Below are 23,904 nucleotides of genomic sequence, written 5' to 3' on the forward strand. Positions count from 1 at the left end.
AAAACATTTATTTTACCTCACCAGAATGTGATTTTACCGGGGGATCCCCCTCTAAACATGATTGGGCTAGTGTTGAGCAAGCGGCAACCTCTCACTCCCTCTTGTGAAACCAATACGGAAGTGACTAAAACTACAATTCATGGCTGCAAAAGGGTCAGTCCCATAGACTCCCCATGTTAAAATACACAACTTTACAGCAGAAAGTGATTTTGAGTAGCAATTGGGTGGGTTTTGTTGTTAAAACCTGGCAACCCTGTCCAGAATGGCATCACTGCTGAACGATTGGATTGAGTTGGGTCCATTACGTTAATTTACAGTTCCTTCATTTCACTTTTGGTTTGCATTTGCCAAAAATATAACTTTTTGCATTAAAAACAAACAAGCTCAGATGAGAAAAAGTAATGCAAAAGTAACATAACTTAATTTTCATAAAAAGTAAGGGATTAATGAAATATTGCAACTAGAAACTTTTACGAGAAAAAATTTACGAGAAGAACAATCATGTGATTCAATATTGTGATCAATTCAATGGGATTTTAAACGTCTGCAAACAATGAAGTCCCAGTTAAATCAATAAAAATCTATATCCCTAAAAACGTTCTCTAATATAACAGATAAATCATATAATATTCAGTCAAATTAATAGTCAAAGCCTACAGTACTTGCACTGGATGTGTTGGTTTTGGTCTCATCACTTCTTGAAGCCATGTCAATCAATTATGAAAACTCAATATTAAGTGACTTAGATTTTAGACACAATATTGGCTTTTTGTATATTGGCTCTTGTAAGTCATTTCGAGGGTCTTCTGTTCTGGTTACTGCTCAACCAGAAACAGAAGCTGCACTACTATTTTAAAACGGTTTCACTTCAGCTTTTTGACATGTAGCATATGCTTGTTTGAAGACGAAAAGAGCAGAAGGTAATGTGTGGAAATAAAAGACTGATGTGCCATCAAAGTAGTTAATTATGATGCAGGTAAGTGGCATTTATGCAATGTTGAATCCGAATGGATTTCCGGCTCCCTTCAACACATGTAGTTCAGTGCTTTTAAACGAACAAGCAAAATGTGACATTAATTAGCCCGTAGTAAAGTGTTTTTGTCTCTTTAACTTCAAAATAGTAAAAAAGTTCAAATGAATTCATTTTCTATTACTGCTGTGAACAAACAAAAGTGTTACATGAAATGTGTTACCAATAAACAAAAATTACAATGATACGTGGTTTCTCAAGGATATTGAACTCATATGTAATGTCACAAAATTAAATGTCAATTGTAAATTGGTTTTGTGACATGACCCCTCGACACTGTAACTGGTCATTCAACATAAAAAAAACAAATAGTAAGATCTTTTTACAGTATATGTGAACCTGGAGCACAAAACCAGTCTCTGGGGTATATTTGTAGCATTGCCAATAATACCTTGTATTGGTCAAAATTATAATTTTATTCTTTCATGCCAAAAATCATTAGGATAAAGATCATGTCCACCTGAATGGATGTGTATAACGACTGGCTTGTTAGAGATGCTTTACAGCTGAATTTGATTCTGTTAACACTGCTTTTAAACAATCTGAACTGTACAAAGCATTATATAACGAGAAGTTGTGGCCTTGTGTTTAGAGAGTTTGACTCCTAACCCTAGGGTTGTGTGTTTGGGTCTCGGGCCGGCAATACCAGGACTTAATAGGTACCCTTGAGCAAGGCACCGAACCCCTAACTGCTCCACGGGTTTTGCAAATATGAGATAATGTCCTTGCAGTTTTTCAGACTTGGTCTAAATATTCGGTGCATGAGTGAATGGTTTCAGTGAGTGTACCTCGAGTGTTCAAGCCATACAAAAAAAGTAATATGATGTTTACAATGGATTTATGAAAAAAAAAAAACTGATCAGAAACACATCTGACTGAATCAGGTTCACTGTAAATATGGATATATACCTGTAAATGTAGTGTTTTGCAACATCCAAGAACAAACTCAGTGTGGTAACCCAGAAATGGATTTATTTTCTGCAGAGTCGGGTCTCTTACAGCAGAAGGTGTCCGTTGGCTGCAGTGCTAGTGTGGGATCAGGAAGTGCAGGTCAGAATTCATGTGCACACTGATCCCAGACCTGCTGTCAGTGTTTACTAGCGACCATCTTGATGTACTGCAGGGCGTTGTGTGCTGCGGTGTTGTGGGCGTTACTGCTGGTCATCCCTGTCCCGTGGCACACCGTCACCGGCCGGGTGGACAGTTCGACTAAACACTGGTACTGACCGTTTACTGTCAGCTCATCTGAAACACACACACACACACACATTAGAGCCCTGCACGACAGCTTATCAGAACTACCGACCCAAGCCCGCTTATACTACTGTTTCAGCTATTAAAATAGTTCAGTTTTGTATATAATGGCAAAGTGATCACATTTTGTTTCTTTTTTTATTAAGTTATTAATATTTATTCAGTTTTTTAAAGTAATGACCAAGCGGCTAGCGACAGACAGTAAGCTGATCATATATGTTTGATCAATTTAGCCTTATCAAATCATCACGACTTGCCTAAAAGAAAATCTATAAATATACTAAAACAGTTCAAGCATATAACAAAGATTAAACGCTAAACCTAGATAAATGTACACTGCATCAAATAGTTGAGAGTGGAAGCTGTGCGTTTTGCAGGACATGCAATCACTTGTATGTTTTCAGTGAATACACTGTCATTTTTGCTTATTAGGTAAGATTTATTCATCATATGTAATTGTAAAGTGTCTACTTTTACTTTTGTTCACTCACAATATCAACAGAATGTTGTGCTTTTATAAAATAAAGAAAACAAACACGATGCGATTTCTGCCGTCTGGTCTTGAACCAAAACTCGATGAATACATGCCTCACAGACATGATAAATATATCTATAGAAAGCTTTAATTGACTACTTAACAAAATAAAACATATAAAAAACAGAAACTCTTTTATTATAATCAACCCGTATAGATGCATTTCTAAAATGCGCATCTAATGAGGAGGCGTGTAGGCTGTGTATGATATTTATAATAGCCTGTAATCATTATAACATACAGTAGCCTATGTGTGCTCTGCATATATATTGGCACAATAAAAGGAGAGAAGCTAAATGAGGCCAAGCCCGATCTGTAAAGAAAAATAAATTGCCCGAGTCCGGGCCGAATAGACTCGGCGTGTCAGGACCCGATGGGCTTGCAGACCTCTAACACACATATGACCCCGGATCACAAAACCAGTTATAAGGGAAATTATACTGTATATTATCTGAAAGCAGGAAATTTAGGACAATATTTGGCCGGGACACAACTATTTGAAAATCTGGAATCTGAGGGTGCAAAAAAATAAAAATAAAAATAAAAATATTGAGAAAATCACCTTTAAGGTTGTCCAAATGAAATCCTAAATTACTAATCAAAAATTAAGTTTTGATATATTTATGCTAGGAAATTTACAAAATATTTTCATGGAACATGTTCTTTACTCAATATCCTAATGATTTTTGGCATAAAATAAATATTTATTATTTTGACCCAAATAATGTATTACAAATATACCCCAGTGACTTAAGACTTAAGGTTTTGTGCTCCAGAGTCATATATACTAAACATATCCAGCTCTGATGACACAAAAAGACATGAAGTGAGAAAGGAGAACCAACCGATGTCTATGTATGTGACCTGGAAGCCCAGCTCCAGTGAGATCTCCAGCAGCATCTGAATGTATTCTGAGCTCGGGGTGCTGAGCGGCGTCCTCCTCAGGAGGGAAATCTTCTCCCCCGTGGAATGCCGTAAGCTTTCCACATACACGCGAGACGGCGGGCTCTGGGGACAAGGGGTTAAAAAATGAGAGCATCTGAGCTGACTGCTCATTTCGTGTTTGTGAGCAGAAGCACCTCAGGATTTGATGGTGACTCATTCAGCCGTGATTTAATTCCAAAACCATTCCTCATGCTGAAAAACTCACGCAATGGCATGAGAGCACAAATCATTTAGGAGTCAACTTCAGGCTCTTTAATTTTTCTGGGCATGATTTTTCTTTTTGTTACATGAAGGTCATATAACTTAAATGCTTAGTTTTGAAACTTTAATGTGCAGATTTCATTAGGTGTAGGTTTTGCCCTTGTCCCATACCCAGACTTAGTCAGTCTTAAAATATTAAAATCCATCATAAAGACATGTATTATGCTTCATACATGAATTGTTTACAACAAGTATCATCTAAACCAGGGTTGGCAAATACTGTCTAGCTGATTCTTTTCCAGTGTCCAAAAATAAACCATATTCATAATTTCTTGGCTGTTGGACTCAATTGAAGACTCTCAGGTATGTTTTGTGTGAACTAACATCCCAGTGTAAATGCATCTTTGGGTGGTTTTCTGACTCTAGGTTTAGAGATTTGATGGAGCAAGAATTTTTGGTGAAAGAATCACAGTGCAGGAGTGAACAGACGAGCGTCACTAACCCATGTGATCTCAGTAGATCCGGACAGACTCTGCAGTTTCCCCAGCATGCGTTCGGCTGCGGACCGTCTGGCCAACTTTTTGGAGCTGCCAGAACCTGATGAGCAAATGCACATCACAAAGCATCAGTAGCTGAGCACTCAGAGCGCAGAGAAACGTCACGGTATGAGAACAGCTAATGCACCTGATTCCTCCAGTCCTTCCAGACGACAGGTAACGGTGAACTCCTTCATGTGATCCGGCCCTGACTCCATACTCACCACATACTCCGGCAGACCCCACACTCTCTGCATGGCCAGCTCGGGGGGTTCGGTGCCTTGCTCAAGGGCACCTAAGTCATGGTATTGAAGGTGGAGAGAGAACTGTACATGCACTCCCCCCACCCACAATTCCTGCCGGCCCAGGACTCGAACCCATAACCTTTCGATTGGGAGTCTGACTCTCTAACCATTAGGCCACGACAATAGCAAGAAATCTAGTTAATATTACTTTGTGTGATGTTATACATCATCTATGTAATTTTTCTATAGAAATGTTTCTTGCTGTGCTTTATTAGTAATCTTTCTGTCTGTGCACAGGTCAGCCATCATCCGCCCATCTCCGCTTGTCACTGTGAGTCCCAGAACTTCACCTTCTGGCAGGGTAAGACTGATACCACTCCTATATTTAACTATCAAAGACTTCTTATTACCACACTCAAGTGTTTGTGTGTGTGTGTCAGACGTCAGATGGAAGAATAAGTTTTGGGGGAAGTCTATGGAGATTCTTCCCATCGGAACAGTGAATGTGACGCTGCCCAGGTCTGTTTCTCTGCACTGTTTATTCACCCTGCATCTGTCCCTTCGTCCGCCTGACTCTCAGTGTCATTGTCTTTGCATGTGTCGGCAGTTACGGCGATCACTATGAGTGGAACAAGGTGACAACGTGCATCCACAATATTCTGAGCGGGAGGCGATGGATCGAACATTACGGCGAGGTCACGATCAGAAACACCCGCAACACCAGCTGCATCTGCAAACTCACCTTTGTGAAGGTACATGCTCATCCACAGCTGCATATATACCGTATTTTTCAGACTATAAGTCGCACCTGAGTATAAGTCGCATCAGTCCAAAAATACGTTATGATTAGGAAAAAAACATATTTAAGTTGCATAAGACTATAAGTCGCATTTATTTAGAACCAAGAACCAAGAGAAAACATTACCGTCTACAGCCGTGAGAGGGCGCTCTTTGATATCAAGAGTAGACTACAGGAGCAGCATAGAGCGCCCTCTGGCGGCTGGAGACGGTAAAGTTTTCTATTGGTTCATTTCTCTCGGTGCATGTCAAATTAATTTTGATAAATAAGTCGCACCTGACTATAAGTCGCAGGACCAGCCAAACTATGAAAAAAAGTGCGACTTATAGTCCGGAAAATACGGTAATATATATCACAAATGGATAAGTCTATGGTTTTCAACCACTAGGGGGCCACTAGTCTTAAATTGTATGAAATGTAGCTATAATAAATTAATTGTAATTAGAATGATAAAAAACACCAAAAATAAAGATGTACACATTAACATTAATACTGACATAATAAAGTTTATTTTTATTAAAAGACAAGTACAGGGCCGGCATGATAGCATTATTTATATTGTTTCATGAATATCGAGTCAAAGTTTTTTATTTTTTTTATATTGTAGCCTGGGCAATTTTTCTTTTGTTTTATGTAGCAATATTATTCGGGTCAATTAAATTCAGTTCATTAATCATCTGAATGCTGTTTAGTAGCTTTTTTAATTTAATAGTTTTTGCCCACGACAAAAATGTGAATGATCCACTAGCTTGGGATACTTTTTCATCTTCGCCCCGTTTCATTGCTTCAGACGCCTCATCGTAGCTTAGATAGGGGGACCATTGGATCGACTGATTAGTTTGTGCAAACTAACATACCGTATTTTTCGGACTATAAGTCACATCTGAGTATAAGTCGCATCAGTCCAAAAATATGTCATGATGAGGAAAAAAAACATATATAAGTCGCACTGGAGTATAAGTCGCATTTATTTAGAACCAAGAGAAAACATTACCGTCTACAGCCGTGAGAGGGCGCTCTATGTTTTCAGTGTAGACTACAGGAGCACTGAACAGCATAGAGCGCCGGTAATGTTTTCTATTGGTTCATTTATCTCGGTTCATTTCTCTTGGTTCATGTCAAATAAATTTTGATAAATAAGTCGCACCTGACTATAAGTCGCAGGACCAGCCAAACTATGAAAAAAAGTGCAACTTATAGTCCGGAAAATACAGTCCACTACTCAAGTTTTCAGATAAGTTTAAGAGCCAAAAAGAATGAACAGTCTTTATTTAATATTGTTTGTGTGGTACAATGTGTAATTTCTCACTGTGGATGCTCAAATTAACAGAGCAGTGTGAAAGCAGACTGACAGTTTTGGGCTTTATATGGTTAATAAATCTACAAATGACAAACTTATAGCTATCTTTCCACACGTCACATTTAACTTTGTTAAAATCTATATTGTTAAAAGCGCTGTATAAATAAAGATGACTTGACTTGGTAATGTTTTTTTTTAATGTTTTGAAAAGAAGATTCTTACAATATGTTCACAATTATTTGATCAAAAATGTATTGAAATCAGTAATATTGTGGAACATTATTACAGTTTAAAAGAACTGTTTTTGATTTGAATATATTTAGAATTGTAATTTATTCCTGTGATGGAATTACAAATCATTTAAGATGATTTATGTATTATGAAATGGTTTTTATGATTATCAGTGTTCAAAACAGTTGTCATGTTTAGTGGAAACCATGATACTTTTTCCAGATTCTTTCGTAAAAAAATTTTTTAAAAGAGCACATTTATTTTAAATGGCACTTTTGCATAGCCCTAATCTCTCTCTGTGTGTGTGTGTGTGGATCCAGGGAAACTACTGGAGCTCGAATGTGAATGAGGTGCAAGGATCAGTGATGGGCCAGGAGGGAAAAGTCATTCACAGATTGTTTGGGAAATGGCATGAGGGTCTGTACTGTGGAGTCCCTCCTTCAGCCAAATGCATCTGGAGACCAGGTATTTACACTCACAGGGTCCACAATGTGGCAGTTACTTGTAGAAAGTGGACTGGCACAGTATGTAATATTAAAGGAAATACAATGTTTATTTATCTCCCCTTAATTAATATTTTACTGTAAAAAAAATTATGATTTTTGTCTGGTGAAGAAAAAAAGTAAGTGGCCAACTTGGGCCAACAAGTAACTACGCAAACACTGTGGCAGATCCGTAGAAAATACATGGCAAACTTTAATGGCCAGTAGGGAATATCCATGATAGTAAATGCTCTCAATTTAGCAGTCATTTGCAGTTATGACCTTACACAACACAACAGAGGGCTGATCTAATGCTGTGTGGGCAGTCAGATGTTAGAGTGATGCTAATGCTAATGCTAATGTTCCACATACATTGATTCTCTTGGGCTTGTGTGTTCAGGGTCTATGCCTACAGATTATGAGCTGTACTACGGCTTCAGCAGGTTTGCCATAGAGCTCAATGAGCTCTGCCCTGAGCTGAAGGAGCTGCTGCCACCAACAGATGCTCGCTTCAGGCCGGACCAGAGGTACATGCAGCTTTCTCTTCTCATATCACACTCTTACTGTAAAAACTGCCATCAGATGATAAGATGAGATCAATGAAGACGGTTCATGAAAAGGAATAATCCCAGTCAGTTCCTTCGTGTTTTATGTCGGTTAGAATCTGTGATCTCTGACCCAGTTCGTTTGCTGGTTTCCATGGCTACAGTACACTGAGTTTTCCACAATCTGGGTGCTGAAATCCTATTGGGTAAACTGAGAGTGGGCGGAGTCACACAGAGCAAAACAAAAACAGACATTCCGACACGGAACACATTTCAAAGTAGAATAACTGGCTCAAGCTTCTTTTCTTGAAGAAATAAGAATGTGTTCTTTGCATGTCTTCTACAAATCTGCAAATGTATCACTGTATTTTTATTACATATCATAAAAAAATACTTTTTTATAGTTTTAGTTATAACAACACTAAAATAGCCTTTAAAAGTACTGTATGTGATTTTTTTTGACTGCTATAGATTACATTTAGCATCTTTGAAATTTATTTTAGTGTTAATTATTATAACTAAAACTTTTAGCATCTAGTGATAATATGTTGTTTTAATTTCATCGAAATTAACTGGAATGTATGTTTACAATCTTTCAATCATACGGTATGTGATTCATTTTAAAAACACTAATCAGGTAAACTGTGCTCCGGAGAATCAACGCCTGTTTTTACGTGATATTTAGAGTAAAAATACTTAAATGAACTAATGAAATGCTTAGCCTCACATGTCACTTTGTAATTAGACTCCATTTTAAAGTGTCTCAGATGTATTTTTCTTCATCTTCATTCAGCTCTTCATTCAACACTCCTGGAAACCAGAGGAACAAAGTTTGCACTGAGTAATCATCTGTGGTGAAGCTCTGGTTTAATGTGTCTCACAGGTGTCTGGAGGAAGGAAATGTTCAGATGGCAGCAGCTGAGAAACAAAGAATCGAAGAGCAGCAGAGAAACAGGAGGAAGTGGCTGGAGGAGAACAACATCAGGCACCAGCCGCGATTCTTTAAGTGAGTGCACTTCATCTGCTGCCTCTTCTTCTGCTGCTATTGAACTCCTGTCATGTAGACGGGACCTTCTCTCTGTATCGATCTCTTCCTGCTTTCAAGTTTAATAAGGATTCACCCATTTCACAGGCTTTGGCCAAAATTCATCATTTAAGTGGAATTGCAATTCAGAGATATTCAACAGTCACACTAATGTTAGCATTTTTATTTTGACCAATTTTAATGATTATTATATTAAATTAATTTAATATAACTTTTTTGGGACTTTTTTCCCACCTTGTGCTGTCAATAATGACCAGACTACAAAATGAGATTGCGTCTTATGCTAAATTATTACTAAATATTGGATTCAGCTTTTTAAATCAACTTGTCAACTTGTAAATCAAATTATCAAAGGTTTTTTAAAATTAAATTAAATTAAAATTAAAGTTAAATTTATGCATTTAACAGACGCTTTCATCCAAAGCGACTTACAGTGCATTCAGGCTATCAATTTTTTATTGCTTTTTACAACCATTTTACTGTAGGCCTCATTCATGTGAGCTAATTCATCTGTTTTTGAGTGAAAATTTACAAAATTATCCACAAATAATGCTTTTCTTTGAAAAAAAAAAAGAGGTGCGTTAGTTTAGATCAGCGAATTTCTAATAATCATTAGGATATTAAAGGGGGGCGGGGGGGGGGGGGGGGTGAAATGTTTGTTTTCACTCAATCTCCTGTTAATCTTGAGTACCTATAGAGAAGTACTGCATCCTTCATACTGTAACTCCAAAAAGTCTTTAGTTTTATTATATTTATAAGAGAAAGATAGTCTGTACTGATTTTTCCCGGAAAAACACGAACGGCTGGAGGCGTGACGTGTGGGCGGAGCTAAAGAATCACGAGCGCCAGTAGGATTTTGTGTTGAGAGCGTTTGGAAGCTGTGACACAGATCCAGAGGCTGAAATTTAACAAGAGCAGCATCAGCAAAGGCGTCTCTATGTGAAAATGACTAAGTTCCACTTTATGTCGTCTTTTTTTTTTTTAAGCTGTACATGTGGAAAGTGCAGTTTGATGACAACATCGCATGTTGTTTACTTGATGTGCTTACGCACCGATAGCTAAGTTAACAACACAGAGATATTTGAAGCAGTTTTACTCAACGCATTCGGTTCCAACACACGATCGTGACCCTTTTTCGTTGGGACTGCATTATCCTTAAGAAATAAACGATGTTCAAATCCAGCGTGAAACTGGGCCTTGTTTGTAAAACAAGCATCTTCGAAATGCAGGGAACAAACACAAATACTTGCACACCTCCGTTGATGCTCTGTAAAAATAAACTCCATCCACTGGTCCCTTAATGCTGTTTTTTTTTTGGTAATCGGTGCAAGGTTGTCTTGCCCTGGCAACCAAAAACACACTTCTTTTGTGACAATTCGGTCTCTCGCTCTGATCAGTGAATGTCTCTGCTCTGCTCTACTGGAGCGTGCGCTCTTCCGGCAGAAGTGCCTCAGGACCCATATAAGGAAATTCCGCTCCATCTAACGTCACACAGACGCATACTCGAAAAAAACTTTCCGAAACTTGTGACAAACCGTTTTTTTTTGGAATAAAAATACTCCTTCAAACGTACAACTTAATTTTTGAAACTTTGTCCATGTTTAGCATGGGAATCCAACTCTTTAACAGTGTAAAAAAACTCAGTATGCATGAAATAGCATTTCACCCCCCCTTTAAGTAAAGATCATGTTCCATGAAGATATTTTTTAAATTTCCTACTGTAAACATATTAAAGCTGAATTCTTTATTAGTAATATGCATTACTAAGGACTTCTTTTGGACAACTTTAAAGGCAATTTTCTCAATATTTGGATTTTTTTGCATGTTCAGATTCTCAGATCTCGGCCAAATATTGTGCCATCAAACCATACATCGATGGAAAGCTTATTAATTCAGCTTTCAAATGATGTATAAATCTCAATTTCAAAACATTGCACCTTATGACTGGTTATGTGGTCCAGGGTCACATTTGAGACTTAACCAAATGTGCCTCCTCTGTGTAACAGGAAGGTTATGGACAGTCACCAGAGGGAGAGATGGGTGTCTAACAACACGTACTGGGAGCTGCGCAAGGACCCCGGCTTCCTCAAACAAGAAAACCCTGAGCTGTGGTAGATCCAGACGCCTTCACTGCTGACTGCAGACGCTTACTATGCAGAACAGGACCTCCCTCCAGATTTGGATTTTATCTCCAGAAACGGACTGAAAACAAAAACAAGAAACAAACACTCTCTCCTCATCACTAGGGCAGGTTTGGCCTCATTCGTCTCCCTCTCTATAGTAACAGAGAGACTGCGCTGTTGTCAGGGCAAAAGTGAGAGCTGTAGAGCTGTCCACCCGAAGTCCTTGCCTTAAAAAGTCGCTTCTCAACAACAAAGTTTTGCGCTTTTAGTGAAATTCCCTCAACTGAATTTGCTCTGGGTTAAATTCTGCATGTGTAGATGGCAGCTTTCATCAGCAAAGTGCTACACAAACTCATCAAAGCTACATTTAAACAATTTTAGTGGTATTTTTGTAGACGTCCAAAAGAAGGGAATTGCTTTGGCAGTTAAAGCTGTGCTGTGACTCGATCTGTCCCTCCTCATATTCGACGGCAGCCGTGAGTGTGCTGAACATGTGACTTTTTATACTCGTGTGCTCCACCTTTCAAACCCCCCCAAAGAATCGAGCCTGAAAGAAAGATCCTGGACCTAACCTGCAAGACCAGAAAAGACACCCCAGGACTCAGACTCCTGAACCCCAGTATCTGCAACTGTACATTAGCGCTCTTCATTTAAAGCAGAAGTCTGACATTCATGCTCCTCTAATTACACCAAATCAAATTCAAGAAGTAATTTTTTCCAGACAGGCTCTATAAGCACTCGCCACCTTCAGAAAAACTAGTCAGTGCTCTGCGAAACAGATTATTAATGGTAGTTTTGCCCTGGAGTCATGCCATTGGTTGAGCCAGAAGTCTGCATTTAACACTGCATTTAAAGGGACAGTACACCCAAAAATAAAAACTGGTTGTTTTCTTCCCCTTATGTCATTCCAAACCCTTTTCATTTAATTTATAATAAACCTGAGACATTTCTGTCCTCCCTTTGACAATTTCATCTAACCAAAATTTGTAAAAGTCGCAAGTCGTCGTAAAACAAGCTCCCATGTTTACCATATTTGATGTGCTCTGGGTACGTGTCGTTCACTGTTTAGATGTAAATAAAAGTACGAAAATTGTCAGTTCATGATATCAAATGGCCAAATCTCTTTTAAGTTTTGGATACCTTGAGTTTCAATGTAAGGAAGAAAACCTCTCAGATTTCATATATTCATTTGTGTTTTGAAAATTAACTAAAGTTAATTTAGAACGAGTATATGATGACAGAACTGTCTTTTTTGGGTGAACTATCCCTTCAAAATGCACCAGTGACCAGCAGACAAGTACACTGAAAACGTGTACACTATATTTTCCCTCGTCTCATTGTTCTGAGCATGAACTTCTCACTAAGAGCGGCAGCGGCTTCTGCTGGCCTCTCAGTGCTACTGCACACTACATACTTCAGTGCCCTACATCTCTGCTTACATCATACTGTACAGGAGATGATGTCAGCAACGACCGGAGCAGTGTGTGGAATGGAAAGCTATCCTACTGCATACCACACAGTATGCTGTAACATTTCACGTAGCGTACTACATTTCCACATGACCTCACCATGGGTTTAATTCAACAAAGTACAGATTTAATCTCTGACTAAAAACTTTGAAAAAAAAAATAGTTTCTTGTTAAATTTTAGAATTTTGGAAGCCTGAGTAAATACTAATTAAATTTGTTTTTTACAAAAAAATCTGTGTTAATCTATCACGGAAATGGACGGTGAAGTCAAGCATGATGCATTGTGGGATACATCATTCGGCATACTCAAATTGTATACTGCATTGTAAATTTCCAACTACACCCTGTCATACTATTCTTACAATTTGTGGCACATATAGACACGAAGTAGTAAAAGCAGTTTTCTGTCATGCGGTTCTGAACTCAGAACTCCAAATGAATCATTTACAAATTCAGTGCATACTGAAAACCTCTATGTGCAAACTACAGCAATATGTTGCTGAAGTATGCTAGTATGCTATGCTGAATAGCATACTGCCAAATAACTCACAATATATACATCTACACCAAAAAGTTAAGATATTTCTATAGACTGCATTAAAAAGACCATTTTTGTTACATAGATTAAAAATGACTTTTTGAATTAAACTTGCTGAGGTAAATCACGTGACAGCAATGTAGCAGAATACATTTCCACAATGCATGCTGTTTTCCATACTGTTTTTAAAACATGCATTATGCAGCATAGCATGTAGTACACCGATATTCTAGTGCGAACGGAGCTCTAGTTTCTAACATTTGATCTCATTTGGACCTCATTCATCAATCACAAAATCATTCGTAAAATCAGTCTTGTTTGTTTTGTTGAATTCGATTCGCCTGCGCAGATCTGAATGTTTTATTTTCTTTAAATATAGTTTTTTTTAGAAAGTTTTTATGTGAGTAGATTAAAAAAGGAAACATCCAGAAACCGTGTAGTCAGAGTGACCGAGGTGATCTCTGCCATTAGTAGAGAGTCGTAAGTCAGTGTTTGAGTCCTTCACTGTGCCTTAACGCAGATGAAACCATATCAACACACTCCACTGAGCACAGTCCATCCTCATCTTCTGCACACTGACACACGTTCCTCAACCACTCTATAAAACACCGGCCGCTGGAAATGAACAGCTGCAGAAACAAACAAGGAGGTCTGAAACTCCTACAAAACGACCTATCCAGTTCTTAAACTGAAGACTTTCCATGAACGATGTTTTCTTCTGTTAAGTTTGATGCATCCACTCATCAAGAGCTGAACCGACTGAATGTTTCTGAAGCTTATAGAGAAGATTATTTTAGATTTATCTAAGGAATTCAGGTTCCAAGGCGTTGTAGTGAGTGCATCTGCACTCGATAGTTTCTCACCATTGCATGAAAACATGTCACAGCCTGCCAATGATCTCTGATGCCTTATTAAAATGTCTGTTTAATTTCTATCTGGTTAGATCCTCACTGAGACGTCCTGCACTGTGTGTGGGGGTTTTAATCATGTGTTCAGCTTTCCTCTGAAGAAGTGCAATTGTACAGTGACATTGTGTTTGCAGCTGCTCTACTGCTGTACAGCTCCTGATGTGTCATTAGGACACACTCCAGACCCGCTGTTTCACTTTTAAATTCATAGTAACAAATACATACTTGTGTTCTAAGTCATGCTCTGTATCCTGCGTCTGTTGTTTACTATCGGTCTCATTATTCACCTAGAATTCAGAACCTCATATTAAAGAGATGAGATGAGGAGGCTGGGCCATTAGTCCAATACTGACTCAGTTTTATCATGTTGCCATGTTGAGAGAAATCGGGAATGAGAACAGATGCGTTGTGTGAACATGATGTTATGTAGTTTTAGACTCGACTAAATATGAACATGGATTTATTTATCAAACTTGCACAAAAAACAGATTCAGTATTCCTTAAAATGAATATAAACAGTGCAAACTTAGAATACGACGCGCACCTGCAGTAAATAGACATTAATACAAATATCCTCTATTTAATCCCATTTTATTCCTGTTTTACTGCTGACCTTCGATGATCCAGTTCAACAATACAAAAAAAAATTACCTTTTTTTTTTTTAGAAGAAGGTGTTAAACTTTCCTCGAACGTGTCCTGTTCTTCATGTAATCCAGAATCAGTGTTGCCAAGTCCACAGTTTTCCCACAGAATTGGGCTACTTTAACACTGTCACCACGGGTTGTTTTTTTTTTTTCATGTCTGCGGGTTAAAGCGACCACAATAAAGTGATATTTAGCCCCTAAAATACAAATTTTTACCCAGGAAATCCCATTAAAAACGTTTATTTTACCTCACCAGAATGTGATTTTACCGGGGGATCCCCCTCTAAACATGATTGGGCTAGTTTTGAGCAAGCGACAACCTCTCACTCCCTCTCGTGAAACCAATACGGAAGTGACTAAAACTACAATTCATGGCTGCAAAAGGGTCAGTCCCATAGACTCCCCATGTTAAAATACACAACTTTACAGCAGAAAGTGATTTTGAGTAGCAATTGGGTGGGTTTTGTTGTTAAAACCTGGCAACCCTGTCCAGAATGGCATCACTGCTGAACGATTGGATTGAGTTGGGGCCACTACGTTAATTTACAGTTCCTTCATTTCACTTTTGGTTTGCATTTGCCAAAAATATAACTTTTTGCATTAAAAACAAACAAGCTCAGATGAGAAAAAGTAACGCAAAAGTAACATAACTTAATTTTCATAAAAAGTAAGGGATTAATGAAATATTGCAACTAGAAACAGCTGATTTATGAGAAGAACAATCATGTTCATTTTCTAAAATAGAAATAAAACAACACTTCAATATTGTGATCAATTCAATGGGATTTTAAACGTCTGCAAACAATGAAGTCCCAGTTAAATCAATAAAAATCTATATCCCTCAAAACGTTCTCTAATATAACAGATAAATCATATAATATTCAGTCAAATTAATAGTCAAAGCCTACAGTACTTGCACTGGATGTGTTGGTTTTGGTCTCATCAATTCTTGAAGCCATGTCAATCAATTATGAAAACTCAATATTAAGTGACTTAGATTTTAGACACAATATTGGCTTTTTGTATATTGGCTCTTGTAAGTCATTTCGAGGGTCTTCTGTTCTGGTTACTGCTCAACCATTTTAAAACGGTTTCACTTCAGCTTTTTGACATGTAGCATATGCTTGTTTGAAGACGAAAAGAGCAGAAGGCAGTGTGTTCAAATAAAAGACTGATGTGCCATCAAAGTAGTTAATTATGATGCAGGTAAGTGGCATTTATGCAATGTTGAATCCGAATGGATTTCTGGCTCCCTTCAACATATGTAGTTCAGTGCTTTTAAACTAACAAGCAAAATGTGACATTAGTTAGCCTGTAGTAGTGTTTTTGTCTCTTTAACTTCAAAATAGTAAAAAAGTTCAAATGAATTCATTTTCTATTACTGCTGTGAACAAACAAAAGTGTTAAATGAAATGTGTTACCAATAAACAAAAATTACAATGATACGTGGTTTCTCAAGGATATTGAACTCATATGTAATGTCACAAAATTAAATGTCAATTGTAAATTGGTTTTGTGACATGACCCCTCGACACTGTAACTGGTCATTCAACAACAAAAAAAAACAAATAGTAAGATCTTTTTACAGTATATGTGAACCTGGAGCACAAAACCAGTCACTAGGGTATATTTGTAGCATTGCCAATAATACCTTGTATTGGTCAAAATTATAATTTTATTCTTTCATGCCAAAAATCATTAGGATAAAGATCATGTCCACCTGAATGGATGTGTATAACGACTGGCTTGTTAGAGATGCTTTACAGCTGAGTTTGATTCTGTTACCACTGCTTTTAAACAATCTGAACTGTACAAAGCATTATATAACGGGAAGTTGTGCCCTTGTGGTTAAAAAAAACTTAGCAAAAACCACTGCTGTGTGTGTGCGTTCACTGCTGTGTGTGTGTTCACTAGTGTGTGTGCACTTTGGATGGGTTAAATGCAGAGCTCTGAGTATGGGTCACCATACATGGCTGAATGTCACGTCACTTTGTTATAGAAATAAAGGTGACTAGCTTGATTTCTATGCATATTCAGAATATATTGAAAATGTACTATAATTCATAAGAAATCAAAACTCAAAGTTTTGAGAAACAAACTGATCAAATGAAGTATATTTACACTATAAAATGAAATGCAAGAAGGTAAAAATAATTTCCGTCTTGCTCAAATCATTGAGTATTGATTTCTAAGTGAAAACATTGTTTATAAATGGTGATCAGTAAACAAGCGTAGCATTATAAAGGCAGTGTTTCCCAAATGAAATGAGCTGTTAGTTTTGAATAACATCTAATGTAGAGAACCGTGTCAATGAAACGCTTTGCAAATATGAGATAATGTCCTTGCAGTTTTTCAGACTTGGTCTAAATATTCGGTGCATGAGTGAATGGTTTTAGTGAGTGTACCTCGAGTGTTCAAGCCATACAAAAAAAGTAATATGATGTTTACAATGGATTTATGAAAAAAAAAACCTGATCAGAAACACATCTGACTGAATCAGGTTCACTGTAAATATGGATATATACCTGTAAATGTAGTGTTTTGCAACATCCAAGAACAAACTCAGTGTGGTAACCCAGAAATGGATTTATTTTCTGCAGAGTCGTGTCTCTTACAGCAGAAGGTGTCCGTTGGCTGCAGTGCTAGTGTGGGATCAGGAGGTGCAGGTCAGAATTCATATGCACACTGATCCCAGACCTGCTGTCAGTGTTTACTAGCGACCATCTTGATGTACTGCAGGGCGTTGTGTGCTGCGGTGTTGTGGGCGTTACTGCTGGTCATCCCTGTCCCGTGGCACACCGTCACCGGCCGGGTGGACAGTTCGACTAAACACTGGTACTGACCGTTTACTGTCAGCTCATCTGAAACACACACGCACACACACACACACACACACACATTAGAGCCCTGCACGACAGCTTATCAGAATTACCAACCCAAGCCCGCTTATACTACTGTTTCAGCTATTAAAATAGTTCAGTTTTGTATATAATGGCAAAGTGATCATATTTTGTTTCTTTTTTTTTTTTAGTTAATTTAAAAAAATGTTTGGAGTAATGTTTGTTCATTAAATATAAGTTTTTTGTTTTTTTTAAATAATGACCAAGCGGCTAGCGGCAGACAGTAAGCTGATCATACGTGTTTGATCAATTTAGCCTTATCAAATCATCACGACTTAACTAAAATAAAATCTATAAATATACTAAAACAGTTCAAGCATATAACAAAGATAAAACGCTAAACCTAGATAAATGTACACTGCATCAAATAGTTGAGAGTGGAAGCTGTGCGTTTTGCAGGACATGCAATCACTTGAATGTTTTCAGTGAATACACTGTCATTTTTGCTTATTAGGTAAGATTTATTCATCATATGTAATTGTAAAGTGTCTACTTTTACTTTTGTTCACTCACAATGTCAACAGAACGTTGTGCTTTTATAAAATAAAGAAAACAAACATGATGCGATTTCTGCCGTCTGGTCTTGAACCAAAACTCGATGAATACATGCCTCACAGACATGATAAATATATCTATAGAAAGCTTTAATTGACTACTTAACAAAATAAAACATATAAAAAACAGAAACTCTTTTATTTTAATCAACCCGTATAGACGCATCTCTAAAATGCGCGTCTAATGAGGAGATGGCGAGCACTGCACATGACCAATTGGCTCGTTGTTTGTCGTGGTAATCAAATCAAAACTCTTCCAAAATGCAGCTTTTCCCAAAGCACTGGGAACTTTTGATAACTCCCCATGCTCCAACTTCTCCCTGATGCTCTGCATGGTCAACTGTCACCTGTATGCTAATGTGTGTGTACATGCATTGCGTGTAGGCGGTGTATGATATTTATAATAGCCTGTAATCATTATAACATACAGTAGCCTATGTGTGCTCTGCATATATATTGGCACAATAAAAGGAGAGAAGCTAAATGAGGTCAAGCCCGATCTGTAAAGAAAAATAAATTGCCCGAGTCCGGGCCGAATAGACTCGGCGTGTCAGGACCCGATGGGCTTGCAGACCTCTAACACACATATGACCCCGGATCACAAAACCAGTTATAAGGGAAATTATACTGTACATTATCTGAAAGCAGGAAATTTAGGACAATATTTGGCCGGGACACAACAATTTGAAAATCTGGAATCTGAGGGTGCAAAAAAAATATAAATAAAAATATTGAGAAAATCACCTTTAAGGTTGTCCAAATGAAATCCTAAATTACTAAACAAAAATTAAGTTTTGATATATTTAGGCTGGGAAATTTACAAAATATTTTCATGGAACATGTTCTTTACTCAATATCTTAATAATTTTTGGCATAAAAGAAAAATGTATCATTTTGACCCAAACAATGTATTACAAATACCCCAGTGACTTAAGACTTTAGGTTTTGTGCTCCAGAGTCATACCAAACATATCCAGCTCTGATGACACAAAAAGACATGAAGTGAGAAAGGAGAACCAACCGATGTCTATGTATGTGACCTGGAAGCCCAGCTCCAGTGAGATCTCCAGCAGCATCTGAATGTATTCTGAGCTCGGGGTGCTGAGCGCCGTCCTCCTCAGGAGGGAAATCTTCTCCCCCGTGGAATGCCGTAAGCTTTCCACATACACGCGAGACGGCGGGCTCTGGGGACAAGGGGTTAAAAAATGAGAGCATCTGAGCTGACTGCTCATTTCGTGTTTGTGAGCAGAAGCACCTCAGGATTTGATGGTGACTCATTCAGCCGTGATTTAATTCCAAAACCATTCCTCATGCTGAAAAACTCACGCAATGGCATGAGAGCACAAATCATTTAGGAGTCAACTTCAGGCTCTTTAATTTTTCTGGGCATGATTTTTCTTTTTGTTACATGAAGGTCATATAACTTAAATGCTTAGTTTTGAAACTTTAATGTGCAGATTTCATTAGGTGTGGGTTTTGCTCTTGTCCCAGTCAGTCTTAAAATATTAAAATCCATCATAAAGACATGTATTATGTTTTATACATGAATTGTGCACAACAAGTATCATCTAAACCAGGGTTGGCAAATACTGTCTAGCTGATTCTTTTCCAGTGTCCAAAAATAAACCATATTCATAATTTCTTGGCTATTGGACTCAATTGAAGACTCTCAGGGATGTTTTGTGTGAATTAACATCCCAGTGTAAATGCATCTTTGGGTGGTTTTCTGACTCTAGGTTTAGAGATTTGATGGAGCAAGAATTTTTGGTGAAAGAATCGCAGTGCAGGAGTGAACAGACGAGCGTCACTAACCCATGTGATCTCAGTAGATCCGGACAGACTCTGCAGTTTCCCCAGCATGTGTTCGGCTGCGGACCGTCTGGCCAACTTTTTGGAGCTGCCAGAGCCTGATGAGCAAATGCACATCACAAAGCATCAGTAGCTGAGCATTCAGAGCGCAGAGAAACGTCACGGTACGAGAGAACAGCTAATGCACCTGACTCCTCCAGTCCTTCCAGACGACAGGTTACGGTGAACTCCTTCATGTGATCCGGCCCTGACTCCATACACACCACATACTCCGGCAGACCCCACACTCTCTGCATGGCCAGCTCCTGACACAACACACAGCAGCATTCAAACTTCAAAATTAATCTTCTCAAAATGCATCCATTTTTAGGATTTTTGTGTAATAAAATAAAAATAAAAGAAGCACTGTCTCAAGCACACTTTCTTCCATAGCAAGGGATTGTGGGTAATATTTGCATGCACAGAAGGCAATATTTATTTAACTCTTTTATAATGCATCTTCATACTGTTAAAAAGTTTATTGTGCCTATAATAGGGTTCTATGATGTGCATGATGGGGAGAATGGATGGAAAGATGGAATCCAGTCATAAAAATGGAATTAAATTGAGGATCATGGAATTCTGGATGAATAACTAAAAAAGATGGGCTGTACACTTCATCAAATTGCAAAATAATGTCTATGAATACAAAAGGAATGCTACTGAAATATGAGCAGCACAGTAAACGTTTCATTTGGTTGTATTTTAAAAGATTATTTGCAATGTTAATGTTTGATTGAGGCCATTTTTAATAATAAATATGCATCAATTCATAAATAATAACAATATCAAAAATATTGATATTCACTTTATTAACATAAGTGAACATCAAAGAGCATATTAAAACAACAATAATAAAGAAAAATCTATTTCATGACCCCTTTAAAGACCTTTTACAGACCCTCAGACAGACCCATGTATTGTTCATTTTATCAGCAAGACATATTAGCATAATAGTACTCGTGCACGATGTACTCAACTGTGTAGTGTATTAATTTAAAGTTGAGTGCACAAAGTGTCCAACATTCCGTTTATTTAAGTGCATCATTCAGTATTTATAGTGCACTTTGTCTATTTGGAATTTTCAGAGTGAACACACTACTGACACTATTTATACTACAAAACATCATACAACAGTGCTTAAGTATGCATTATATGAATTCAGAAATACTACTCACATACTATATAGTAGAGAAAACTTGATTTCAGATGCAGCATCAGTGTTTTTAAGGACTGCACATGCGCATTGGCTGGTCTAGTCTGATAAATACACTTTTTAACACTATTTGTACATAAGACACAAAATATAAGGCTCAGCTGTTGTCAGATACCTGCAGTACTCCTACAGGATTGGATGTGTCATCGGCTTCAGGAGAAACACCATCTCTCTGATCACTGCGAAAGATTCAGAAAACATGGATGACTATAGTATACGATCTATAATAATTAATATCACATCTACAGTGTGGATTTTACTTTAGCTGGGTGTCTCGCTTCAATAACTTCAAAGCGGCTTCTGCAGCTTCATGTTTAGCAGCCTTTTTAGTGGATCCTCGACCTTAAAGAACAAAATATGGTCTATTAGAATACTAGTGTGCACTATATGTTATTTACACTTACTAGGTGTTATTTAAATAAATAAATATGAATGTAAATATCAGACCATTGCATGTGAAGTCTGCTATAGTGACAGTGAACATGAAGGAGGGCTGGTGCATGCCTCCATCAGCCTGGATGAGCTCGTACACAGGAGCACTGCCCATTTTAATGCCATATTCGTGCAGGATCTGGACAGGTGTTTTCTCCTGACAGCGTTGATGAGCCATTGTGACTCTGAGACGAAGACAATGTGTCAGAGTAATGATGGAACATAATACAAACATGCTACATAAGAGCGAACCACAGAAACTAGTGCGCAAGGAATAAAAACATCCCCAAAACACATAAAAATAACAATACATCCTTTCTGACTATAAGTGTATTTAATAAACAATCTGCCATCCGCCTCAGTCAAAACCGCTGCAGAGGTTACATTAAACAGACACGCACATGTTTATATATAACAATTATTAGACAAGTGTGGGTGAAAGTAAAGAAAAATAAATTGTAGGTCAAAATATAAAAAACTCCTTACTGAAAATCGGCCATTATTGCTGGAGCATGCCGCTTCTGCGTGGATTGGCAAGAGCACTGGCCAATAGAATTCCAGTATTCTGACTATAAGCCACGCCTTCCGAGCGTTCTGCGCCAGAGCCCCTCCTACAGGGGAAATCCTCTGTGATGTGTAACGTTGCGGAATACGTTTTTCTTGAATGGAGGGACGCCGAATAGACCGCTTTTGTGTGGGAACAACTCGACAGAGTATAAAAGGCTGACTATCCTTTGATCTTTAACAGGTTTTGGCACGACATGTTAATTTTAGAGAGTAGAAGTAGAAGTCCGGGGATGATATTGCGACACGTGTGGTTCATTTTACGGCACAGCCCATTCACTTCTCTGCTGTCTTGACCATTTGTACACAATATGCATATCTGTGGTTTTGACAGCCAGTCATGTAGCTTGACTAATGTGTCATCTCCTCTTTCAATAATACGATCTCTGCCCACCATTCGTACTCTTGGAGATTGTACCCTTTGGGCATTGTTGTACCTCTTTTTTTAACCTGTTAACTGCCACCTGCCGCCTACGTTTACTTCACTATATAATTAGATCCTAAGCTGTTCCAACAAAGTAAAATTAATTAGTTTAACCCAAGCTAAAGAATAAGAATGCACATTTGATCAGATGCAACTACACTTACAATATAAGAGATTATTCGAATGCTTGGCTAAATCTAGATTTAAACAGAGAGAGTGTCTCTGAACCCTGAACATTATCAGGAAGGCTATTCCAGAGTTTGGGAGCCAAATGTGAAAAAGCTATACCTCCTTTAGTGGACTTTGCTATTCTAGGAACTACCAAAAGTCCAGCGTTCCAGAGCTTCCCAAAGAAGTCACGACAGCGTTGGAGCTTCTTATTTATATACATGAAATGTTATATCCAAATCTTTGGGTAGCACTGAGGATAGCCTGCACTCTTCCAGTGACAGTGGCAACTGCAGAGAGAAGCTTCTCTAAGCTTAAACTTTCCTGAGGTCCTCCATGTGTCAGGAACGCCTGAGCCGAATGGCAATGATAAGCGTAAATCACCAGATAGGCAGCCAGATCTCATATGATGAGGTTATAAATGACTTTGCATCCAGGAAGGCAAGAAGAGAACAATTCTGAGGAATGAGCAAATAGATGCATAGCATCACAGATTTGAAGAACTTCAGAGGGGAAGGCATTTCCCACAAATGTCTTTTTTGAAAATCACATATGATCAGCATCATTGTAAACTTATGATTATATTTAGTCAATGATACATGGTTAAAAGCCTACTTATAAGTCAAGTATTGGCACCTTATTGCACTGTTTTAAAGACCAAAATAAATAGTGTTCCAACCAATCACCAATCACAAGGTTTTGCGCTTGTGTTCTTCGACTTTGCATGCAGCCGTGCATGAGCGCAAAACCTCTCAACACCCTCCCCTGTGGGTGATTGGTTGGAACACTATTTGATTTGGTTTTGAGTGGTTGGTTTTGTGTGCAGATCTCAGAGCCTAGGCTGCCTACAGAGACACGTTTTTTGACGGCATGCTTATGGGGCAGGCAGCTAGTGGATCATTAGGAAAGATTAGATGAATGTGATTATTTATGGTTTGGCCTTTTTTGGGCCAGAAATCGCTGATAC

General features: G+C 38.0%; 2 protein-coding genes across 11 annotated transcripts in view; one reads left to right on the top strand and one right to left on the bottom strand.

Annotated features, from left to right (window-relative positions):
• osbpl6 (oxysterol binding protein-like 6) overlaps nucleotides 1-14,426 on the top strand; it is a 73,682-nt gene extending 59,256 nt beyond the window's left edge. Inside the window, exons 19-24 of one of the 7 annotated variants that reach the window (XM_052564820.1) lie at nucleotides 5,187-5,265; nucleotides 5,354-5,498; nucleotides 7,397-7,541; nucleotides 7,959-8,085; nucleotides 8,987-9,109; nucleotides 11,155-14,426. In XM_052564820.1, the coding sequence (XP_052420780.1) occupies nucleotides 5,187-5,265; nucleotides 5,354-5,498; nucleotides 7,397-7,541; nucleotides 7,959-8,085; nucleotides 8,987-9,109; nucleotides 11,155-11,263 (728 nt within the window). In that variant the 3' untranslated portion in view covers nucleotides 11,264-14,426. The remainder of the gene's footprint in view (nucleotides 1-5,186; nucleotides 5,266-5,353; nucleotides 5,499-7,396; nucleotides 7,542-7,958; nucleotides 8,086-8,986; nucleotides 9,110-11,154) is intronic. The other 6 variants (XM_052564819.1, XM_052564818.1, XM_052564816.1 and 3 more) reach the window with 6 other exon arrangements.
• prkra (protein kinase, interferon-inducible double stranded RNA dependent activator) lies at nucleotides 1,981-22,428 on the bottom strand. Of its 4 annotated transcripts, none has more exons than XM_052564830.1 (8): nucleotides 22,268-22,428; nucleotides 21,797-21,966; nucleotides 21,610-21,691; nucleotides 21,465-21,528; nucleotides 20,282-20,399; nucleotides 4,468-4,562; nucleotides 3,665-3,827; nucleotides 1,981-2,275 (listed from the first exon to the last, which is right to left on the bottom strand). In XM_052564830.1, the coding sequence occupies exons 1-8, from the start codon at nucleotides 22,279-22,281 to the stop codon at nucleotides 2,118-2,120; spliced, it is 864 nt and encodes a 287-aa protein (XP_052420790.1). In that variant the 5' UTR covers nucleotides 22,282-22,428; the 3' UTR covers nucleotides 1,981-2,117. The 4 variants fall into 4 exon arrangements, with proteins under 4 accessions (XP_052420790.1, XP_052420789.1, XP_052420788.1 ...); XM_052564829.1 differs by lacking the exon at nucleotides 4,468-4,562 and adding an exon at nucleotides 20,098-20,192; XM_052564828.1 differs by lacking the exons at nucleotides 3,665-3,827; nucleotides 4,468-4,562 and adding exons at nucleotides 19,307-19,469; nucleotides 20,098-20,192.
• Nucleotides 22,429-23,904: the final 1,476 nt, after the last annotated feature.

This window comes from Carassius gibelio, chromosome B9 (assembly GCF_023724105.1).
Source record: "Carassius gibelio isolate Cgi1373 ecotype wild population from Czech Republic chromosome B9, carGib1.2-hapl.c, whole genome shotgun sequence".
NCBI lineage: Eukaryota > Metazoa > Chordata > Actinopteri > Cypriniformes > Cyprinidae > Carassius > Carassius gibelio.

What these genes read in the sequence shown, in the direction of transcription:
- prkra (XM_052564830.1), bottom strand. An exon ending in ATCCTGTAGGAGTACTGCAG is followed by an intron (nt 20,400 to 21,464) that starts GTATCTGACAAC and finishes GTGTTGTGTCAG; the next exon opens with GAGCTGGCCATGCAGAGAGT. An exon ending in GGAAGGACTGGAGGAGTCAG is followed by an intron (nt 4,563 to 20,281) that starts GTGCATTAGCTG and finishes TTTGCTCATCAG; the next exon opens with GTTCTGGCAGCTCCAAAAAG.